At 37.3% G+C, this 22,471-nt stretch overlaps 1 protein-coding gene across 2 annotated transcripts; it reads left to right on the top strand.

Annotated features, from left to right (window-relative positions):
• Positions 1-361: 361 nt before the first annotated feature.
• On the top strand, positions 362-21,897 carry col17a1a (collagen, type XVII, alpha 1a). 2 transcript variants are annotated; one of them, XM_081360901.1, is made up of 53 exons: positions 362-444; positions 1,042-1,118; positions 3,093-3,149; positions 3,273-3,431; positions 4,186-4,653; positions 4,781-4,828; positions 5,267-5,308; positions 5,452-5,499; positions 5,713-5,847; positions 5,935-6,030; positions 6,170-6,211; positions 6,317-6,388; positions 6,474-6,533; positions 6,631-6,795; positions 7,485-7,553; positions 7,642-7,680; positions 7,794-7,925; positions 8,001-8,267; positions 8,379-8,429; positions 8,523-8,549; positions 9,370-9,396; positions 9,702-9,764; positions 9,905-10,009; positions 10,094-10,156; positions 10,263-10,352; positions 10,434-10,469; positions 10,581-10,616; positions 10,763-10,825; positions 11,455-11,490; positions 11,797-11,868; positions 11,994-12,020; positions 12,157-12,192; positions 12,358-12,393; positions 12,498-12,572; positions 12,687-12,722; positions 12,813-12,878; positions 12,956-13,030; positions 13,107-13,169; positions 13,425-13,484; positions 13,570-13,596; positions 13,694-13,726; positions 13,818-13,934; positions 14,207-14,254; positions 14,365-14,490; positions 15,315-15,428; positions 15,896-16,015; positions 17,172-17,312; positions 17,405-17,473; positions 17,775-17,906; positions 17,999-18,076; positions 19,322-19,384; positions 21,377-21,439; positions 21,531-21,897. In XM_081360901.1, the coding sequence occupies exons 2-53, from the start codon at positions 1,055-1,057 to the stop codon at positions 21,584-21,586; spliced, it is 4,293 nt and encodes a 1,430-aa protein (XP_081217027.1). In that variant the 5' UTR covers positions 362-444; positions 1,042-1,054; the 3' UTR covers positions 21,587-21,897. The 2 variants fall into 2 exon arrangements, with proteins under 2 accessions (XP_081217027.1, XP_081217026.1); XM_081360900.1 differs by having other exon boundaries at positions 6,170-6,220.
• Positions 21,898-22,471: the final 574 nt, after the last annotated feature.

Here is a 22,471-nt window from a genome sequence, read left to right as displayed (position 1 = left end):
AAAATGTCAATTTAAACTCACTTTACTAACAAAAAACAAACTTTTTTGTTGTTGTTGTTGTTGTTGTTATTGAAAAGTTATTGGGATGCTCCAAAAGCTCTAAGCTAGAATTTAAGGAGACTGACTTTGTAACTTTGAAGTATCACAAAGACTTCTAATGTATTTAAGAAATGAAACAGCTGATTATGAAGTTGAATTTCACAGAAAACGCAGGAATAATTGAATTTCAAATCCTACAAACAGTATGATGTGTCAGGTGTACATACTGCCTTCAGGAAAACTTCAGGTTTAAACTTGTTGGCTCCAGATGTGTTAAGAAGGCTTGAAATCCAAGCTGAAAAAATATTTTTCTGAGGGGTGCTGTGATTGAACTTGAACTGAAAAACATCAGTGTGATGATACAAGATAGACCATTTGACATGAGACGGTAAATTATAACAAGTGGTAAGTGTCATTTTGTTCTGAGCAGAAGTCTGTTTTCTGATGCTTTTTTTTTTTTTTTTTTGGTTTCACAAATTTGCTTTTGTACTATATGTTATTTCAATACCAATTTGTGCATTTGTAGAGCACCTTCGGTTCAGCAAAACACATTTTGGCTGTATAGGGATGAGTTAAGTTGTTATTTGGTTTTTCTCTGGTTACATTATAGGTTGCTAAATCGGTGTATAAGTGTCTAGGTTATTTTTCCTAGAAGACAAAAGAAAAAAAAACACTCTTTGTGGTTCTGAAGTGTAAGTGTTGCATATTGTAAAAAGCCAGACCAGAAATTTAAAGGTTTAAAGAAAGATAAAGATATTTACTGGAAGCTAAAATGATACTTTAATGGGCTGTAAATCTATTTCTAAGGATATGCTTATGTCTGAAATCTTGAAGAGTTGATCATTACTTCGTTGTTTGTTTTTTCTTCGTTGTTTGCATGTATTCTTTGAAAAGCATTTTGTGTTAATAATGCTAATGCTAATTTAAAAAAAAAGAAAGGAAAAAGTAAAAAAAAAAAATTTGATGTCTTATTTTATTGATAAGAGTCAATTTGCTTTACAGTAGTTAACATGGAATGGACAAGCTAACCACAACCAAGATTGTCAAAGTAGAGGGGGGATCTGGAGGATCTGCAAAAGGTAAGTGTGGAAAACACTTTTATCTCTCATAGAATTACAAGAGCTATATGTAGAATTCAGAAACTCTTATTATTATTAGCGACACCGGTGGCCATTAAGTGAACTGCAGCCAGCAACTAGAACATTAGTCTGGGGAGTCTGCTCTGTATTTTCTAGCGTGATCAACGGGCATAGTTCAAATGACTGTACGCAATTGGATAGTCCTTGAACCAATCAGACCAACGATCCACGTGACGTACTTTGCAGTGAAAACTCTAGGCAGGAAACGTGTCAGTGTCAACAAACGTGTTGGTTTGTAGCATTGATCAGCGGTTTGCAGAAGCAGCGATGGCATCGAGCGATTTTTGCAGCTTGTGCAAAAAAAAAAAAAAAAAAAAAAACCGTGAAAGTGAGTGGTATTTACACCCACTCGAGCGATTTGTTTGCTAAACTAAAGAAGCCATTGAGCATCGTCGAGAGGTTAAAAGGAATTGGATTGGATTAAACCCGCCAATAGCGCGCCAGGTGGATAAGCCAGTTTGTGATTGGTCCCCGCAAATTTGTAACGGAAGCAGGATAGAAGAATGTGGTTTCCAGCCTGAGCTACAGGGCGAAATCAAATCGCTGGCAGATTGGGCTGGGTTTACCCAAGCGGGAAGGAAGTCGACCGGAAGTTGAAGTCGACCGGGTGCCGCCATCTTGTAGCAGAACTTCACTTGCGTTAGCAATCCCATTGACTTCCATTCATTTTGGCGTCACTTTGACAGTGAATAACTTTACATCTGAGGCGTTTGAAGACTCCATTTGTCCATTTTTTATTTCTAAAGAAACACGACAATGTATAAAATGCTCCATTACCTTGTAGCTTATGTTATGGCCCCGTAGAAGCAGTTTTTGTAAAAGTAGGCTAACGATTGCGTCATAACCACGCGACTCTCTGTCGCACACTAGAGAGATTACCGTATGGACGGGAGGAGAAGCTCGCGGGCAATCGGGGAGACGTGGAGGCAAAATGACAATATAATTAATCAGAATACTTAGCAAAAGTTTCTCCTGCTCCAAGCTCATGGACAGCTCCTAATCACACTCTCCGTCTCTGCAAGATTCGGAAGGGAATGATTCAGATTTCTCTTGGCACAGCTACTAGAAGACAGACGGGTTGCTCACGTGGTCCGTGTAACGCTTTGCTCGGTTTGAGTCTGCGCGTCAGGAAAGGAAGTGCTAAGAAATCGCTGAAAACGGGCTTCACTTGTCTCAATTGAGTTCCAATGGGGTCGCTGTGTCCATTTCTTTTACTGTCTATGGGTTTACCTGGTCTAGGCCGGCGCCAGGGGAGGGCATTCGCGGACCATGTTAGAGTTACTATGCAATTTGAATTTGCTCAGCGAGTCACTCTGGAGTCGAGTAATGATGCTCATTAACTATGCCCCTGTAGCCGAGCTGCACCAATCACATCGGGTTATCTGATATATGCGGGCCAGAGGCGAGCTAAACAGATGAGGACAGCGCCTCATTAGTAACGACGTCGAAGTCATTAGTAAACATTGCAAGATGGCTATGGCTGAACACCAGTTGTTTGAAACGGCATTGGCCGCTACAATGAACAAGTTAGACTTGGTTTTTTATCTAAAAGAGGAACAAAGACGGTGCTCGAATCATTCCTTTGCAAGAAGGATGTTTTTGCTGTTTTGCCGAACGGATATGGCAAGAGTCTAATCTACCAGTTAGCTGGATATGTCACCCCATGTATTGTTGTGATTGGTCGTAGTGTTATCCAATTGCCTGCAGTGAGATTTCAAATGCATGTTTGGTGCCGCCCCTCGAGTTGGGCGATTTTCATTACTCAATGCCAGACCCTTAATCTTTCGGATTTGGGTCTGGATTTCCAGGCTAGTTATTTGGCACAACCATAGTAAAACTGGAAATATGATGTAGGCTACTGGCTATAATTTAAATTCCTTTGTCCCTTAATTTGAATGACGTAAAAAATTACAGAAATCCAGAAACATACCGAAACTGTGACGACCACAAGACTGACATCTCTACCCCCAAGTATGTTTAAATTGCAATTTAAAATGACATCATATTAAAAACCATTGATTGTACCATTCTCTTTATTGTAGAACAGTTCAGTCTCCTTCCCTGCTGAGTGTTATTTGGTGTCTCTCCCACTAGAGGGAAACAGCAGCTCCCTGAGCAGCCAACAGGTAGTGACCTCCATCGTGAACAGCTCCGGCTCTGGAGGAGCTTCAGGAGGAGCGGTTCTGCTGGAGAAAAAGATCATCACCCAGACGAGTGCTGAAGGGGGCGCTTCCAGAAGTTATGTCATATCCTGTGAGTCCAGAAATCATCCAGTTTCAACCATAGATATCATATAATAAAGGCTAGATGTCTCGTCCGCGCTGCTGGCCAATGGAGGTCGACGTCCGCACACGGCGGCCATCTTGCCACAGGAGCTCGCTCACTCGTAACATTGTGTTTTAATGGTGCATGTACTTTTAAATAATCATAACTTGCTCAATTTTCTACCGATTTTCAAACGATTTGGTTTGTTATAAATGTCAGAGTTGTAGTTATGACACTGCATACATATGAATAATTAAGAAAATCTGCAATTTCAACATGTTCCAGCGTTCAGAATTATAGCCACGTTAATAACGTTTGTAAGAAACCAAAACCGTTTGTAAATCCGTCAAGATTTCAGCGAGATAAGAGGATTTGTGTTCGTGCTTATCACTCACCTTACTTCAGATACCAGAAAGCTTCCCTGTAGCAAGATGGCCGCCGGTGATGCCGGAAGAGACTCTGCCTTAAGACATCTAGCCTTATATGGATATCTATGGTTTCAACCATCTATGCAGGAACTGGAAAGGAAATTGGTTCAATTAACTCTTAATTTAAGCAATATTTACTCAAAATTCATGAAAGAAACCTTTTTATTATTCATTCACAAGGCTTCTGAAATATTTTGGAACTGACATGAAGGTTCTGGTTATTAGCCACAATATCCTCCACTATTTAGTTTCTCCTCATATAGCCTACATGAAATATCTGTAGTATTTATTAAGTTGTTCTTTCTTCTCTCCAGCCTCTTCATCTGGAAGTTCAGCCAGTAGCAGTTCAGGAGTTGGATCTGTGATTGGTGGATCTGACGGATTATCTCGTGAAATCAGTGTAACCGGTCCGATCAGCAGCTCAATGGTTAAAAGCTCTAGTTCTGTGGTTAAAAGCTCCAGCGGCGTCTCTACCTCCATCACAACAGTCGGCAGTTCCTCAGCAGCAGGTGGAGATCTTTCTTCTGGATTCGGGTCCATCTCGTCCTCCGGGTTTGTGTCTGGTTCTTCAGGCGGTTCTGGAGGTAGTATGAACATATCCAGAGGTGGAGGAGGTGGTGCTGGCTCCTCTGCGGTCATGTCTGCTGGAGGAGCTTCCAGCTCCATGACTGTCTCAAAGTTCAGCTCCTCGTCCCCTAGTGGAACAAGGAAAGGTTTGAGTTACAGCACAGTTCCTACTGAGAGGAAGACCAGTTTGCACCTTTACACTGGAGGATATGAGGGTAAGTTAGAGACCATGACCTCTGACCTTTGTGGGATATATTGATTTAAAATGAGAAGACTCTCACACAGTATGTTTAATTGTTGATATTATTAAAATATTGTATACTGTATGTTATATTTACTCAGGGGGCTCCAGTGGCAATTCCTCCCCTGAATACACAAAGAAAGAGTACGGTATGTCCATTTAGTATTTTGTTTTGGGGCTGGTATGAATTTCAGGAGAAAAAAACAATTTGTAATTTAAAATACAATATGAAAGAAATTCATGATTAATCAGCACAGTTAAATAAAGCTATCGAAAAGATCCATGAAATCACCTTACGAGTGCAGTTTTCTTACCTCTGTAGACATTTTTTTAAAGCAAGCAAAACAAATGTTGATATGTATACTTAAAAGTAAAAATGTACTTTTGAGACCATGCTTCCATCTCCGTTCGCCAAGCGTATAGGCTCCTTTTGTGTGTGTGTGTGTGTGTGTGTGTGTGTGTGTGTGTGTGTGTGTGTGTGTGTGTGTGTGTGTGTGTGTGTGTGTGTGTGTGTGTGTGTCCATGAAAGATGCGTTTCTCAATATTCAGCTTCAGTGTTTGGTTGTTGTTGTTGTTGTTTTTTGCAGTTTCGTCAAGCGTTGCCACCAGAGGGCGCACTCAGACACGAGGTATTTATGAAATAAAGCGTAGTTTCACAAACTTCCCAACAATCTTAAGCTTGAACTTCAAATGTAAAAAAACATAACTTATCTCTTAATTTAAGTCTCATTTCTAAATCTTAATATTATTGTTGTGATGTTGTCTTTTCCAGAGAGTGAGATCAGAGCCAGATTGCAGAGTGCTTCACCCTCCACTAGATGTCAGTGTTACTAATGTGTACACAGAATCTGCTTCACAATGCAAATACTTTGAAATTGCAAAATGTTTTCAGTTTCACCACATACTGTACAATATATATTTTTAATTTCATCTTTTAAATTATATATTGATTATATATGAGGATATAATTACACATTCAATAGTTTGTGTTGCCTTTAGTTTCAGAAAATGAATGATAGTTTCATGTATTTAGGGACAGAGCTGGATGATGTAAAGAGATTACTGAAGGGAAGTCGCTCCGGGAGCATCAGTCCACCTCGCTCTCCCACCAACACTCTGCCTATCCCGAAAAAAGCCAGCGTGGACATGCGCCACGACAGCCAGTCAGGTAACACACACTCACTCACGCGCACAGATATTCCTGTGATACACACACAGCACAGCCAGTCCCTCGACACGAATACTTGTCTTTCAGGTTGTGACGGCTCAGTCCTGGATGCTGGATTCAGCGGATATTACACCAACCCGAACAATCTCAGTTACACCACACTGCAACAACCATCACCCACAGGTTAAACGCAGAGAAACAAGAGTGTCTGTGTGCATGTATTTCTGTGTGTCAAAGTTGAAAGGATCAGTTAAATTAAAAGATAAATATAAAATAATATGAGGAAGATAGAGAGAGATTGCCACTGTGTTGTTTGTTTCAGGTGGCATGCAGAATAATCTGACCCTCAGCTCATCTGCCCTTGGTAGTACAGGTCATTACATTCATCAATTCATGCACTAAAAACAAACTCCAATTTTGAGCCTCATGAATATGAAGTGTGTTTCCTCTGTGTTTCTGTTCTTCTCAGTGTATGGGATGCAGAATAACCTGTCAACATCTGGCGGTGCTCTCATGGCTAATGGAATGAGTGTTGGCCATGGTAAACCGAACCTTGCTAACTGTTATACACTGACGCAATTCATACAAAATAACTACAGAAAGATATTTATTATGCCTGTTTGTAGTTCCAGTGTATGGGTCACCGAAGAATGTTGGCAGCACTGGATTTTCCACCAATATTACTGGTAATAATGATTTTAACAATGACTTAACAATGTTCAAGGTTTAAACAATACAGTATTACCAAATTAAAATTCTTCTTTTTTCATATCACATTTACAGCTGTTCCCAGCAGCCCTATCACCTCGGATGATGTGTTTGTGAAAGATGGCAAGTTTATTGCGATTGGGAAAGAAAATGTAGCGGCTAAGAAAGAGACCGAGAGACTGATCATGTCCAAAAATACTGGCAAACAGTTCGTCACTTCCACCACCAGTGCTGGAGCAGGTAGACAGATCAGACTAGATACAGTATTTGAACTCAGCTTAATTATAGTTATTAATTAGATCAAAACAGTCATTTAATTTGTAAAAAGTGTAATTGTTCCAGTTGGATCGGGTAAAATAGTTAAATATACACTACCATTCAAACATTTTTGAAAGAAATACTTTTATGCAGAAAGGACACATTACATTTATCAAAAGTGACTGTTAAGACAAAGTGTTTTTATTTATTTCAAATTAATTCTGTTCTTTTGACATTTCTATTCATCATCCTTCTCACAGTTTCCACAAAAATATTAAGCAGCACAACTGTTTTCAACATTGATAATAAAAATAAATGTTTCTTGAACATCAAATCTGCATATTAAATGATTTCTGAAGGATCATGTGACACTGAAGACGCTGATGCTGAAAAATCAGCTTTGATCACAGGAATAAATTACATTTAAAAACAGTTCTTTTCAATTTGTAGTATTATATTCACAATATTACTGTATTTTTGATAAAATAAATGCAGCCTTGGTGAGCATAGAGATTTCCTTCAAAAATGTTGTCTTACAGACTCAAACTTTTCAGTGTATATTTTTAAAATGAACAAAAAAGAAATATATTATGATTGGCAAATCACATTCTTTTTTTATTTTTAGTAGAAATTTATAACAAATGACAATACATGTTTTTCTTATATTACAGATACATTTTCTGAAGATTCACTCAAGAGGGAGAAAAAGATGATCTCGAGCACTATGGAAACCACCACTGGTACATTCACTTACTGGATATTATTTCATTCATAAATGAATCCTCACTTAAATTACATCCAATAAAACTAACATTTATGTGCTTCCAGCTTCCAAAGCCTCAACAAAAGACAAGGCAACCTATGCAGGTATATGTCTTACAGAAATATGAATGTCACAAACACCGGCTCATTCAGCAATGAATAAGCAGACATTATGGGTCTGGTTTTGCTCATAGACTCATATTCTAATGTCACGACAGAGATCCGTAAGGATGAGTCGGACGACACAGGACTCGGATTCTGTTCCTGCTGCTTGTGGTGGAAGTGGCTTCTGGCGTTGATTATTGGTCTTCTCCTTCTGCTGGGACTCCTCTGTGGTCTCATCGCACTGGGTACATTATATCTCTAGACCAACTGAGCTTGTGCTTGTACAGTTTCCTTCATCATGAATGTTCCTCTCTGTGTAGGTGAGGAGGTCAGGAAGCTGAAGGCTCGTGTGGACGCTATTGATGGCGGAGGAAGCGTGGCCTCTGCTCGAACCAGTCGTTTGTCCTCCTCCTCGGCTGTCAACATCGTGGATCCACTGGAATCTTCATACGTCGAGCGCATCTCCGGCGTCCGTGCCGATAACACCATAAACCTGGGTTCAGCACCTGCCGCACAAGACCCTGAGGTCCTGCAGAGGACCATTCAACAGATCCTCAGATCTGAACTGCAGTCAGACACCGTTAGAGGTGTTTACCACACATCCACTCTGAACATATACAGAAGACATACAATCAATCAGTTCACATTTATTAATCATTCATTTGTTTGCTATTAATTTTTTAATGATTTCATTATAGCTTCACTGGCAACTTCACTTAAGGGTGAGAGAGGAGAAACTGGCCCTAAAGGTAATATTTACAGATTAATACATAGATAGTATACAGTGAAAAGTGTGAATGCAGATTTACTAATACGTACATTTAATGTACATTTAATTCTAGGAGACCAAGGACCTCCTGGAGTTAAAGGTATTCAAAACAAAACAAAAAACACACCAAACTGTCATTGTGACATTCTGAAGTACAGTTTCATAATTGCACATGCACACTATCACATGTATATCACAATAATATCATAAATGTATCACAGATATATCACAAACATAGCACAGACATATCACAATAATGCCACACATTATCACATAAAATCACAAATATATAACATAATATCACAAATATATCATATCAGAACATCAGAAATGTATCTAAATATTTAAAATGTCACACATTATCACAACAGTTTCACATAACATCACAAATGTATCACAATTATAGCAAGATCATCAAAACAGTATCACAAAAAATATCATAAATATATAAATATCACAATTATATCACAAATATATTACAATGTCACACATCACAACAGTATCACATAACATCTTAAATGTATCACAGTTATATCACAGATATATCACAATAATGACACATTATCATGTACAATCATAAGTATGTCACCATATTATCACAACAATATCACATATCACAAATATATCACATCAAAAATGTATCTAAATATATCACTCATCATCTCAGGTTTTATATAATATCACAAAAGTATCACGATTATATCACATATTACAAATATAACAAGATTATTAAAACAGTATCCCAAAAAATCACAATTATATCACGTCACATCACAATGTCACATCACAACAGTATCACAATTATATCACAATAATGTCACACATCATCACAACAGTGTCACATAATATCACAAATAGAAATTACAGTTATATCACGTAATATTATGAAAATATCAAAATGATATCAAATCATTTTACAGGTGAAACAGGATTTCCCGGAATTCCAGGTAATGTGTTTTTTTATTTATTTTTTATGACAAACGTCACATCCTTTGCACTTTAACTTAGTGAAATGAAGAATAAAAAACATTCAAGTCTACAACTATGATATTTGATACACATTAGGAAACAACATTTCTACTAGAAAAACAAATAAACAAACAAAAAAGCTAAGAAACTGACTGGCTGATCGTGGATCAGTATCGCCCATTTTACACGTATTAAATAAATGAATACTGAAATATTGATTTGATAAGTACTAACTAGAAGAGCCTAAATAAATAAACTGAATTAATGAATGGTGCCGTTTCAGGTCCTCCTGGTCTCATTGGTCACCCCGGACAGGAAGGTCCTCGAGGGCCCAAAGGAAGTTCAGGTATGATGCAGAGCCAGAGACACTAATTCTTCTACCAGTCAATTTAAAAATCAGTCTTCTACAACTTAAGACTGATTTTGTGATCCTCACATGTGACAAAGGTGATTCGGACCTAAAACATCTCTTTGTACTGTTTACAGGTGAATCAGGAACTGATGGTTTACCAGGGCCGAGGGGGCGGGAAGGGCCAGCGGGTCCCAGAGGAGAACCGGGACCTCCAGGAATTGGAGAGAAAGGAGAGAAAGGTGATACCACTGACATTATTACTACTGTTATATTATAAGCAATTAAAAAAATGACTTGATAATTGTTTGGCGTTTGCTCCTCAGGCTCTTCTGGCGATGTTGGTGCACCTGGGCTAGTAGGACCAGGAGGACCCATGGGACCCAAAGGTAAGCCCATCTGTACAATGGCAGTCCAGTACAAATGATTCCGGTTCAGCCGGCAGACAAAGATGGACCTACATTTTGAGGGGAAAAACTTGTTTTGTCACTGCAGGTGATGCAGGTGCTCAGGGCATCCCAGGTCTGACAGGAGCTCCGGGACCCCAAGGCTTCCGTGGAGATTCTGGTGATCCTGGACCCAAGGGTAAATCTACCTTTTCTTAACAGTGTCCCATTCAAGAATTTCATGTGAACAATTTGTTTTCATCATCTTTTATATTTTTAGGTGATAAAGGACCTGCTGGGCCATCTGGGGTCAAAGGTTGGTAGAAGCCAGAGATACATATTGCAAATAGTAAAGCAGTTTTTAATATACTTATTAAGTTTTTAAGCTGATAATTATATTGAAATAATTTTTCTATTACTAAATTAGGTGATCAAGGAGAGAGAGGGCCACGTGGTACCACTGGTAAGTTACAGTATCTTATAACATACAACTATATATATATATATATATATATATATATATATATATATATATATATATGTGTGTGTGTGTGTAGCATTTGCTATTATTTGTATAATTTGTAAAAAATATGATAATATTTTTGACAGGTGAGCCAGGTCTGGTCGGACCAGCAGGGCCTCCTGGCGAGAAAGGTCTTAAAGGATCAGCAGGTGTGTCTCATCACAGAAAGAGAAACTTGAGGACAAGAAAACCTGTATCACAAGTAGAACATATGCAATTAAGATTTATTCTATTCTGTAATAAATAAATATACACTACTGTTCAAAAGTCAGTAATTTTTTCAAAAGAAATTAATACTTTTATTCAGCAAAGATTCATTCAGTTGATCAAAAGTGACAGTAAAGACATTTATTATATACAAAAAAATTATATTTCTTATATAATAGTATACGTTCGACTGTTTTCTACATTGATAATAATCAGAAATGTTTCTTGAGCAGCAAATCTTCATATTAGAATGATTTCTGAAGGATCGTGTGACACTGAAGACTAGAGTAATGATGCTGAAAATTCAGAAAATTAAATTTGCATCACAGGAATAAATGACATTTTAAAATATATTAACAGAAATCAGTTATATACTTTTTGATCAAATAAATGCGGCCTTGGTGAGCAGAAGAGGCTTCTTTCAAAAACACTGAAAAATCTTACTGACCCTAAACTTTTGGATGGTAGTGTACAAGAACATTTGGATTGAAAATGACTGTACAGCATGTGATGTATCATATCAAGTCATATATTTTATATCATATCATATATCATATTTAATTTTCCACAGGTGCTCCTGGGCCAGATGGTGTTAAAGGAATTCGAGGTAATTTTGAAACTAAGCTTTGGTAAAACATTAGCCTGTGTCTACAAAATACAAGCATGTATTTCTTTTTTTTGGTAACACTTTATTTTACAGTGTCCTTGTTACATATGTTACATGTACTTACCATAGTAATAACAGTAAATTATGCAAATTAACCCTCAACCAAATCCTACCCTAGCCCTATAGTAAGTACATGTAGTTGCTTAATATTACTCAGCACTTAAATATATAATTACACTGTAACATTGACACCTTAAAATAAAGTGTAACCTTTTTTTTTAAATGTCTCTTTCTTTTAAATTCAAGGGGACCAAGGTCCGATTGGGTTGCCTGGAGCTCGGGGACCACAGGGGCCTCCTGGAGACGCAGGAATACCAGGTATAAATGAAGAGAAAATCACACCATGGCTGAGATACCATAGATAATGCTTTTCATACTTTTTTAACACACTTGTCAATAATGCAAACCATGTAAAGGAGACGTTTTTCTGGTTTCCTGCACAGGTACACCAGGACTTCAAGGACCACCAGGTTTGATTTCACTTCTTCTGCGCTGAATATATTAAACACAACAGATCAATTAGTATTTCTGAAGAAACGGTCTACAGTAATTGCAGACACAAAACAGTTTCTTAATGATATTTATTTTTACCTTATTTAACTAAAGGTTTGCCAGGTACTCCAGGCCAGCCAGGGTCCAAAGGTAATATTTCTTGTGAGATGTTTTTAATTCAATTCTAACGGCCCGCTCACACCAAGGATGATAACTATAACGATAAAGATAGCTTTAAAAAAAAAAGTATCTAAATATAATATATATACAGAAATACTCTTACCACATCTTACGGTGCAAGACTTCTCTCTTTAGGTGACCCCGGTGAGCCCGGAAGAGTCATTTCTGCAGGTAAGGGAACACAAATGAAAATTAGTTAGTGGTGCTTACTTAGTCTATTCTGGTCTAATAATCTGGCTCATTTGATGGTGACATCATCTGGTCACTCCTCGTAGGCGCTAATACTAACACTGTGGGTATACCTGGACCTCCTGGAACTCCAGGTCCTGCTGGACCACCTGGACTATCAGGTATCATGAAGTTCATCACGGATCATCTCAGATGCATTTAATATGAAATTAAAGGAATCAGTTAAACAGTGGTATATTTGTGCTAATGTTGAGGGTTTTTTTTTTAAATCTAAGGTCCTATTGGTCCTGCTGGTCTTCCTGGTTCACCTGGTAAGATGACTTTTTTTCTATAAAACAAAAAAGATTTAAATCAAAGAGTTTTTTTTTTTTTTTTTTTAACTGACATTTGAATCTCTACAGGTCCAAAGGGAGATAAAGGAGACAAAGGAGATGATGGGAAGCCTGGAGTCTCTGAGAGAGCAGGGAGTAAGTGTGCTCACTTTGAAAATGTACATTGTAAGTGCTTTTATATCATTCATTTGCTCTTAATCTAAATTGAACAGAGGAAGCTGCTGCTGAACCTGGTCCTCCTGGCCCACCGGGACCACCTGGACCTCCTGGTGACGATGGGAAACCAGGTACATAGTCCCTAATTCAGTTTTGTTACATTTCTGTTGTGTTACTATATAAATGTTTCATTTTGTTTTTCCACAGGTGTTGGTCAACCTGGTCCTCCTGGTGAAAAAGGTGAACCAGGAAGCTTTGTACCCACTTCAGGTATGCTAAATGCTTTAGAGTTAATTTACACTTGGTTCTTTGAGACTTTGAGTCTCATTCACTAACAGCGAGTACATGCAAATTTACATGCGCATGTGCGTACATGCACTTATATGTGTGCGTGTTGAAAATGAGAGAAGTTCTCGTGCGCATATACAGTAAATAAATCCACAAAATTATTAGGATTATTAGTGAATGAGACCTATTAAATGATGTTTTTTAAATGATCTGAATGTGGGTTTTGTGGTCAATCAGAAACCTTCTTTGCTGGACCGCCTGGGCCTCCTGGACCTATTGGACCAAAGGGATCACAAGGTAGATTAAATATACAATAGAGACAATATACAACATTGGGTTTTCCTTAAGATCCTATGAATTTTAATGTTTGTTTTTTGTTCAGGTGATATTGGCCCTCAAGGATTCCCTGGTAAGGTCGACACATTCCATCACACATATATAAATATGACATTCTGACGTTTGTGGATGACATGCATACTTCTGTTTCATCTCATTTTTTTCTAAAGGACAACCTGGATTACCTGGTGAACCTGGAATCGGTTAGTGATTCAGATTTGTATAATACAGGACATACACGTTTCTACATTCTACAATAGCTGCACAGTTCACTATATTTTACCCCGAATCCAGGTTTTCCAGGACCTCCAGGGTCACCAGGACCACGTGGAGAACAAGGTACAGAGGGTCCACAAGGACCACAGGGACCTCAAGGACCAATGGGTGCAATGGGGCTAGAAGGTCCAAAAGGTACAATGGAACAAAATATATCTATGTTTGACAGTTTTTACATAAAACAACACACACACACAGGGTAGTTGTGGCTTAATAGTTTGAGATCCAGACTGGATGGGTTAAATGCAGAGGACACATTTCAAGTATGGGTTGTCATATTTGGCCTTCACTTCATACATCTATGTGAAAAGCCTCCAGTTACAGTAAAACCATTACAATGGAAGTAAATATGGTTAGTTTTTCTACATCTGTGCACCAACATTTTTTCTTTTTTTATTTAAATATAGGTGATGCTGGAGTCCCAGGGGCCCCTGGCATTCCAGGTTATTCCTATGGTAGGCAAATTGGTGTATTGCTCTAATATTTGCTTTGACATGAAACATTTTAAACCACATACCATTTCGTTAGTAAAAGAAAGAGAGTTTCATGTGATTGTTTTTATAAGGTGGAGGATCCAGAAGCGCTCCAGGACCACCAGGTTCACCTGGACCTCCAGGGCCTCCTGGACCTCCTGGTTCCCCTAGTGGTGGCTCACCAGATGTTGCTCAGCAGATTTCGGACTACCTCAGAAGTATGTTTAAAAAGACATGAAAAACTTTTATGCAACCTAGCAACTCCCTTAACCCTGAACACCTTAAAGGGATTGTTCACCCCAAAACTGTCATAATTTAGAAAGAAAGACATGGACAGGTTTGGAATGACATGTTGTTCCAAACCTGAATGATTTTCTTTCTTCTGCGAAACACAGAAGATATTTTGAAGAATATGGGTGTCCAAACAGTTTCGGTTCCCATTTACTTCCATTGAATTTTTTGTCCACACAATAGATCTTGGTCAGGTAGAAATGAGGCTGTGAGGGCTACATTTACAGTATTTACAATGGCTTGCTAATGCTCCTAGATCAAATAGTTTTCACAACTGTTTTGCAGATATTTTCTCTTCTGAAACTTTTTTGGAAATACATTTTTTTGAACAATCATTATTTTGTTAATCAACAGTACAATCCACTGAACGGACTATCCCTCACATCCTTGTTTTCATTTCTGTCAAAAATTAAATATCTGCCCTGACTAATCCCTATGAAAGTCAATGGGAACCGAAATGGTTTGGTTATCAACATTCTTTAAAATATCTTCTTCTGTGTCCCACAGAAGAAAGAAAGTGATATAGGTTTGGAATGAAATGAGGGTGAGTAAATGATGACTGAATTTTAATTTTTGGTTGAACTATCCCTTTAACTACTGTATAGCAGCTACCAACATGCTAGCATTGTGAGGGCAACTTTTGGGTGGAAAAGCATCTTTAGAAGTCCCAGTATGGTTTGAAGCCACAACAAATTACACATTTATCTAATTATAAGCTCCATGACAGTAATATTTAATGTGTCTTTTGTAGGTGAACCCATCAGAGAATACCTGGCTGGACCTCCAGGCCCACCTGGACCACCAGGACCTTCTGGATCAGCCCCTGATGATACGCTAGCTAACCGTGTGATTGATTACCTTCAAAGTAAGTGTGAAATGTTCAACAACACAGGCGACACAACTTTTACAGGCGTCGGTAACACTTTATTTTGATGGTCCACTTAATATATTTTACTAACTATAAGTAACTTTACAACTATATGTCAACTAGGAGACATTAAGTTGACTGTCTAATGCTTAATATCTGCTAACACTGTATTTTGATGTTCCCCAACAGACATTCTACTGAATATAAGTAACTTAGCAGCTACAAATTAACTTACTCGGACCCTAACACCTAACCTGACAGTCTCCTAATACTCTAATGACTTATAGTTGACATGAAGTTGCACTTACTTATAGTTAGTAGAATGTCTAAAGTGGACCATCGAAATAAAGCGTAACCTTTCTGTTTTCTATTTTGCCTTTTGTTTTCAATAAACGTGTAACTCAAAACTAATGTGCTTTATGACACATTTTGATGGATCCACACATTCTTTGGTGCATATATAGGAGATGAGGTGAGACAGTACCTGATTGGTCCTCCAGGGCCCCCGGGACCCCCAGGTGTGCCAGGTGGATATGGCTTTAACACTCAGGAAGTTGCTGGACGAGTGCTGAATCTGATCAATGGTAGGAAAGATATGCTGGACATCCTGGATCATACGCACCTGTGTCATAGGGCCTAGCTCTAGATCATTTTTCGAGTTACCTGTAATATATACTACCATTCAAAGTTTAAAAGATTTTCTAAATGTTTGGGAAAGAAGTCTCTTATGCCCACCAAAGCTGCATTTGTTTGATAATATTGTGAAACATTATTACAGTTTTTCTCTTTTTTTCAAAATTATATTTTTTCCTGTGATCAAAGCTGATTTTTCAGCATCATTACTCCAGTCTTCAGTGTCACATGATCCTTCAGAAATCATTCTAATATGATGACTTGCTGCTCAACAAACATTTCTGATTATCATGTTACGTGATGCTGGTGGCTGTAATAATCGCATGGCACAGGAAATATAATAACAGAAGTCTTTACTTGGAAAATATGCAGGAGAATACAGGAATCCAACGCACAAAACCACTTCCAACATAAACAAGCCTGAAAATTAACAGAGGAAACTAAGGGCTTAAATACACAGAGTTGACAAACTGAAACGTACAGGTGAAAACGTAATCCAATCAGAAACCAACTATCAAACAGAACTCAGGCAAAGCAGAACAGGAAACAGATTAAAAACTAAACCAAAACGGAACGAGATTACATATCAATGTTGAAAACAGTTGTGCTGCTTAATATTTTTGTTGAAACCATGATAAAAAAAGTTCAAGTTCATTTATTTGAAATAGATTTTTTGTAACAATTGAAATGTCTTTACTGTCTCTTTTGATCAATGTATTGCACACACTGTATTCATTTCTTTTAGATTGAAAAAAGACCCAAAACTTTTGAATGATAGTGTTTATGAAACTGTTCAGATTTAAGCTTTGGATTGTTTGAAGACTAACCATTTCAGGATGTGGTGGACCAAATGTAATAGTTAGGGATTGGCCATTGAAAATATCTGTCAACTACTATTCTGGGGTGCGTTTCCCAAAAGCATCGTCAGCCAGCTATGGTCGCAAGTTCCCTAGAACTCTATTAGTAAGGACAGAACATGCGACCATAGCTGACTTTGGGAAACGCCCCCTTGAAGAGTTGGCGACAACAGCTGCACACTTTGAAATATTATCAAGGGTATTTTTATATAGCTGCAAGTATTAAAATGATGTTATATCACATTGGCAGATGCTGGTTTCAGAGGTCTGCCAGGACCCCCCGGCCCCCCAGGACCTCAAGGACCTCCAGGAAGCTCTGGAGGAATTGTGTCTTACGCGGTGAATGAAAACCAACAGCCAATCCGTGCAGAGCCTCAGGAGTACATCAAGAGTAAGAACAGTGTTTATTAACTCTATTTTGTATTCTTTTTTTAGCTTTAGTCTTTTTTTAGCAGTTTAATGGCAGTTTGTTTACTTTTGCAGGGCACCCAATTGTAAATGATAATTTGGAATATCCAGCCGTCGCTAGACAGGTTGCAGATTACATTAAGTGTAAGTGACGCTACATGTGACGACTTAAAATGCACTTACACACATACGCATATCAAAAAAACATCTCTGCATTTCTTCTCTTCTCTAAATTTGCTTCCTAATAGTAGTTTAATAAATTTTGCATTGTATACTACGAATATTGTTGGCTTTTTAACAAATTGCTTTCGTTTGTCTTTTGTAAGTCGCTTTGTATAAAAGCGTCTGCTAAATGCATAAAGGTAAATGTGAACAAGATATTGTTAGTACTTTATAGATTTATTGTATGAATTATTGAGTTTTATGTGTTTGCATTTTTCCACAGCTAATAACCTGTTAGAGGTCCAACGTGGTCCAGCAGGAGATCCTGGATTTCCAGGGCCTCAAGGACGACCTGGACCTCCAGGAGTCAGCATACAACTGACCAACATGACTGAAATAATAGACTATATTAGAGGCAAGAAGGAACCTGTTCAAAAGAACAATTTGTATGCATTTAATATGAATAATTTATTTACAAATATAATTACAAATGCATAATTTCTACAGAACACAATATGATTGGACCACCAGGGCAGAAAGGGGATATGGGATTTGCAGGATCCATAGGACCAAGAGGTTCAAGAGGTACAAGTTCTATTTATCACACGGACATATGAAATTGGCCAGCAAAGCAATTAAGCCTAGTTACCTTCATTTGGTATCTGTGAAGCGAATTGACTTAGTCCTGTTCACAAAGAAACAAATCCATAAAAATGACATCAGTAATGCATAAACAGAAGTTGAAAGAGTTGAAAAGTTACTCAAAAAAATTATTTAGGCTTACAGCTTCAGTAACAAACATTGTGTATTTCTAACCAAAATGAACAAAATGTCTGCATCTGGTAGGTTTCAAATTTAAATATAAAATAAATGAAAACATTAAAATTGGTTTATTCAGAAAATTTCTAAGGCATCTGGGGACGTTTACACAACAGCGTGTTCAACTAAAAGTTAGTTGTTTTTCGTGGATCCGTGTGAATGGGGATTGTTTTGATAACATTATCTGTACAAAGAAAAAACCTTTCCGTTTTTCTATCGTTGTCGTATATAAACGTACCCTAAATGATCAACGAAACTTTGCTGAATAACCTACAACGTGCCTTCTGTCATCTGATTGATATTACACACTTTTTAACAAGTAAAAAGGTATTTTAGTATAATTATACTAAAATGTTCCATCAGGTCGAGGTTCACATGCCTTTTTGTTGGGAAATATTTACTGATTTTTATAAAGTAAACATAAGAATAACTTTTATTGTGTTAGTAATGTTTCAAGATGAACACTTGATCACTTTCTGAGAATCAAATATGATTCATCATTATATCATATCATATCATTGCATGATGTTTTGCCCCACCCCAATGAAACCACAGAGCTTTGATAATTTAAATATCTTAAGACATATTAATGGGAGACATAAAGTGACAGCTGATATTGATACAAGTCGTTTGCTATACTTTCATAAAGATCTTGTTGATTTACTATACAAGCTATCTTTTAGGCCACATTAATATCAGTAAAAGCACCAAATTGCATATTTTTGCTCAGTTTTTTTTCCTCTAAGATCCATATTCTCACTATATCATATGAGCCATAAAGTGCTGATGTGCAGCATGACATGTGATGCTCAACAAAACATATTCATTTTTTTTATTGTCAATAAGGTTCAATTAACAAATCCATTTTTTTACTATTATTGAATACAGTGTGTCAGGCTTTACAGGGTTAATCCAGAGTATTCCTTGAAATTGCTGTTTGCATGGACAAGTGTTCAAATATAATTTATCAACATTTGTTTCAACTTGTAATTTTACTATTGTACATTCCAGGTTTTCCAGGCCCTCCAGGCCCCGTAGGCCCCCCAGGCGTCCCAGGAATGAAAGGAGACAGGGGTATGAGCCAGTTTACAAAATATATAACTGATCATAAGATGCTGTATATTTCTTCATGATAATGTCATGACAAACCTTTTTTCCCCACAGGTGAGGCTTCATAGCATAGCAATTAAACCTACGTTACCTTCATTTGGTGTGAAGATACTAGGAAGTGAACTGACTTAGTCCTGTTCACAAAGAAACAAATCCATAAAAATTACGTCAGTAATGCATAAACAGAAGTTGAAAAAGTTGAAAAGTTACTCAAAAAGATGATTTAGGCTTACAGATTCAGTAACAAACGTGTATTTTTAACCAAAATGAACAAAATGTCTGCATCTGGTAGGTTTCAAATATATTAAAATATAAAATAAATGAAAACATATTCAAATTGTTTTATTCAGAACATTTCTAAGGCATCTGGGGACGTTTACACAACACCGTTTTCAACTAAAAACGGCAAACTTTTTTTATGCGTTTTGGCTGTTCATTTACACGACAATGACGTATTTACGGTGGCCTAAAAACGCAAGCTTTTGAAAACGGGTTTCAAAGTGCAACAATACTGAAACGAAACTGTTATCATCTGTTTAAACAACAAAAATGTGAATCTGAAAACGGTCATGGCATGCCTATAACGTCCCAGCGGGCACCTTGACGTCAATTTAACGTCAATATGACAACAACATTGATGTCAAAATGACGTCACGAAATAGGTCAAAAATGAAAGTCATATTGACGTCAAAGTGTCGATGTCAAGATTTTGACCTCTGCTGATGTCATTTTGATGTTATTTTGATGTCATGCTTTGTTGGTATTTGATGTCAATTCAACATTTATTTGACGTCAAGATGTCATGATGTTGATCCCAGCAAGCACAGGATATAGACTACAATGTCGGTCAGACGTTGGATTTTGGTTGAAAATGAAAGTCGGGTTGACGCGCCCGCTGGGGTGTTTAGTCTATAGGCGTGCACGTTTGGCGAAACTGCTCCATAAAAGAATGCGCATGTGCGCAGGTGGTTAGTCTTTCTTTATAATGTGACATTGCTAACTACTGGCCTGGCATGCATAAAACTGTGTTTTAGTCGTTTTTCGTGGATCCGTGTGAATGGGGATTGTTTTGATAACATTATCTGTACAAAGAAAACACGTTTCCGTTTTTCTATCGTTGTCGTATATAAACGTACCCTAAATGATCAACGAAACTTTGCCGAATAACCTACAACGTGCCTTCTGTCATCTGATTGATATTACACATTTTTTGAAACAAATAAAAAGGTATTTTAGTTTAATTATACAAAAATGTCCCGTCAGGTCGAGGTTCATATTCCTTTTTGCTGGGAAATATTTACAGATTTTTATAAAATAAACATAAGAATAACTTTTATTGTGTTAGTAATATTTCAAGATGAACACTTACTGGACTGAAGCAACTTAGGTTTGCTTGATCACTTTCTGAGAATCAAATATGATTCATCATTATATCATATTCATTATATTGCATTGCATGATGTTTTGCCCCACCCCAATAAAACCACAGAGCTTTGATATGATTTAAATATCTTAAGACATATTAATGGGAGAGGTAAAGTGACAGCTGATATTGATATAAGTCGTTTGCTATACTTTCATAAAGATCTTGTTGATTTACTATACAAGCTATCTTTTAGGCCACATTAATATCAGTAAAAGCACCAAATTGCATATTTTTGCTCAGTTTTTTTCCTCCTCTAAGATCCATATTCTCACTATATCATATCATATGAGCCATAAAGTGCTGATGTACAGTATCAAACGTGATGCTCAACAAAACATATTCATTCTAGATTTTTTTTCAATTTTTCAGTTAACAAATACACTTTTTTTTACTATTATTGAATACAGTGTGTCAGGCTTTACAGGGTTAATCCAAAGTATTCCTTGAAATTGCTGTTTGCATGGACAAGTGTTCAAATATAATTTATCAACATTTGTTTCAACTTGTAATTTTACTATTGTACAATCCAGGTTTTCCAGGCCCTCCAGGCCCCGTAGGCCCCCCAGGCGTCCCAGGAATGAAAGGAGACAGGGGTATGAGCCAGTTTACAAAATATGTAATTGATCATAAGATACTGTATATTTCTAAAATGATAATGTCATGACAAACCTTTTTTCCCCACAGGTGAGGCTTCATACGTCACTCGGAGGAGGAGGAGGAGGAGGAGCACAGGAATTTAGACAGACAGTGTGTTTGCCTTTAGCAGCTAATGCTTTAAAAATGACATGTACATATTTTAATTTAGACTTTTCTATTTTTTTTTTTTTTTTTTTTTACAATGATTCGTTACCAACATATGAACATATTCACACAAAATTTACAAGAATTACAATTACATTACATTGTATTTTTTTCCTCGTCATAAATATGTGAGTGCATGACTGCAAAATGGGATTTAACATAATCTGGGGATATGGATGTTTAAAATGAGCTTTTTGTTATTTGATGTGCTAAAACGCTTTCATTATTACAGACTTTCAATAGCATCAAATGTGGCTTGACTTTTGAGATTGAGAAATAAAGATTTTTTTTGTTTTTAAACACTTCTGAAGGCTTCATTTCAAAGTCCCTTCAAGGCAAGTCATTTTGAAACATCAAATTTTCCAAAGCTGTTGACTAATCTTCACCATGGAAATGGAAATCTGAAAACAACCATCTCATAAAAACTCAAATCAACACAGCTTTTTTCAGGCAATACACATGTGCAGTCATAATGTGAATTGCAGACTGTAGTGGCTTCCTTTCCTTCTTTCGCCACTTCCGTGAGGGAAAGTATCTTTGACGCTATGCCTGTTTTAACAAGACTTGAACTTTATTGTAACAAAAAGGTGAAAACTTAAAGACAAAACTCTTCCTCCAAAACAAGCAGTGTGGTGTAATGCAGGTCAAAACTGTCTCCCTTCCCCCTTGCCACATCACTTCCTGTTTAAGATGGCTACCTTCAGGAAATCTCCAAAAGGAGTGCAATTCTTTACCTTAACCACAGGGGGAGTACAGAAAAATAGTTACAGCCATGACATTGAGTAACAACCAAGGACAACATTCTAATCTGAAAAATGAAGCCT

This window comes from Scardinius erythrophthalmus (assembly GCF_964197995.2).
Source record: "Scardinius erythrophthalmus genome assembly, chromosome: 3".
NCBI classification, from domain to species: Eukaryota; Metazoa; Chordata; class Actinopteri; order Cypriniformes; family Leuciscidae; genus Scardinius; species Scardinius erythrophthalmus.
This window is presented reverse-complemented; position numbering and strand designations above follow the sequence as displayed.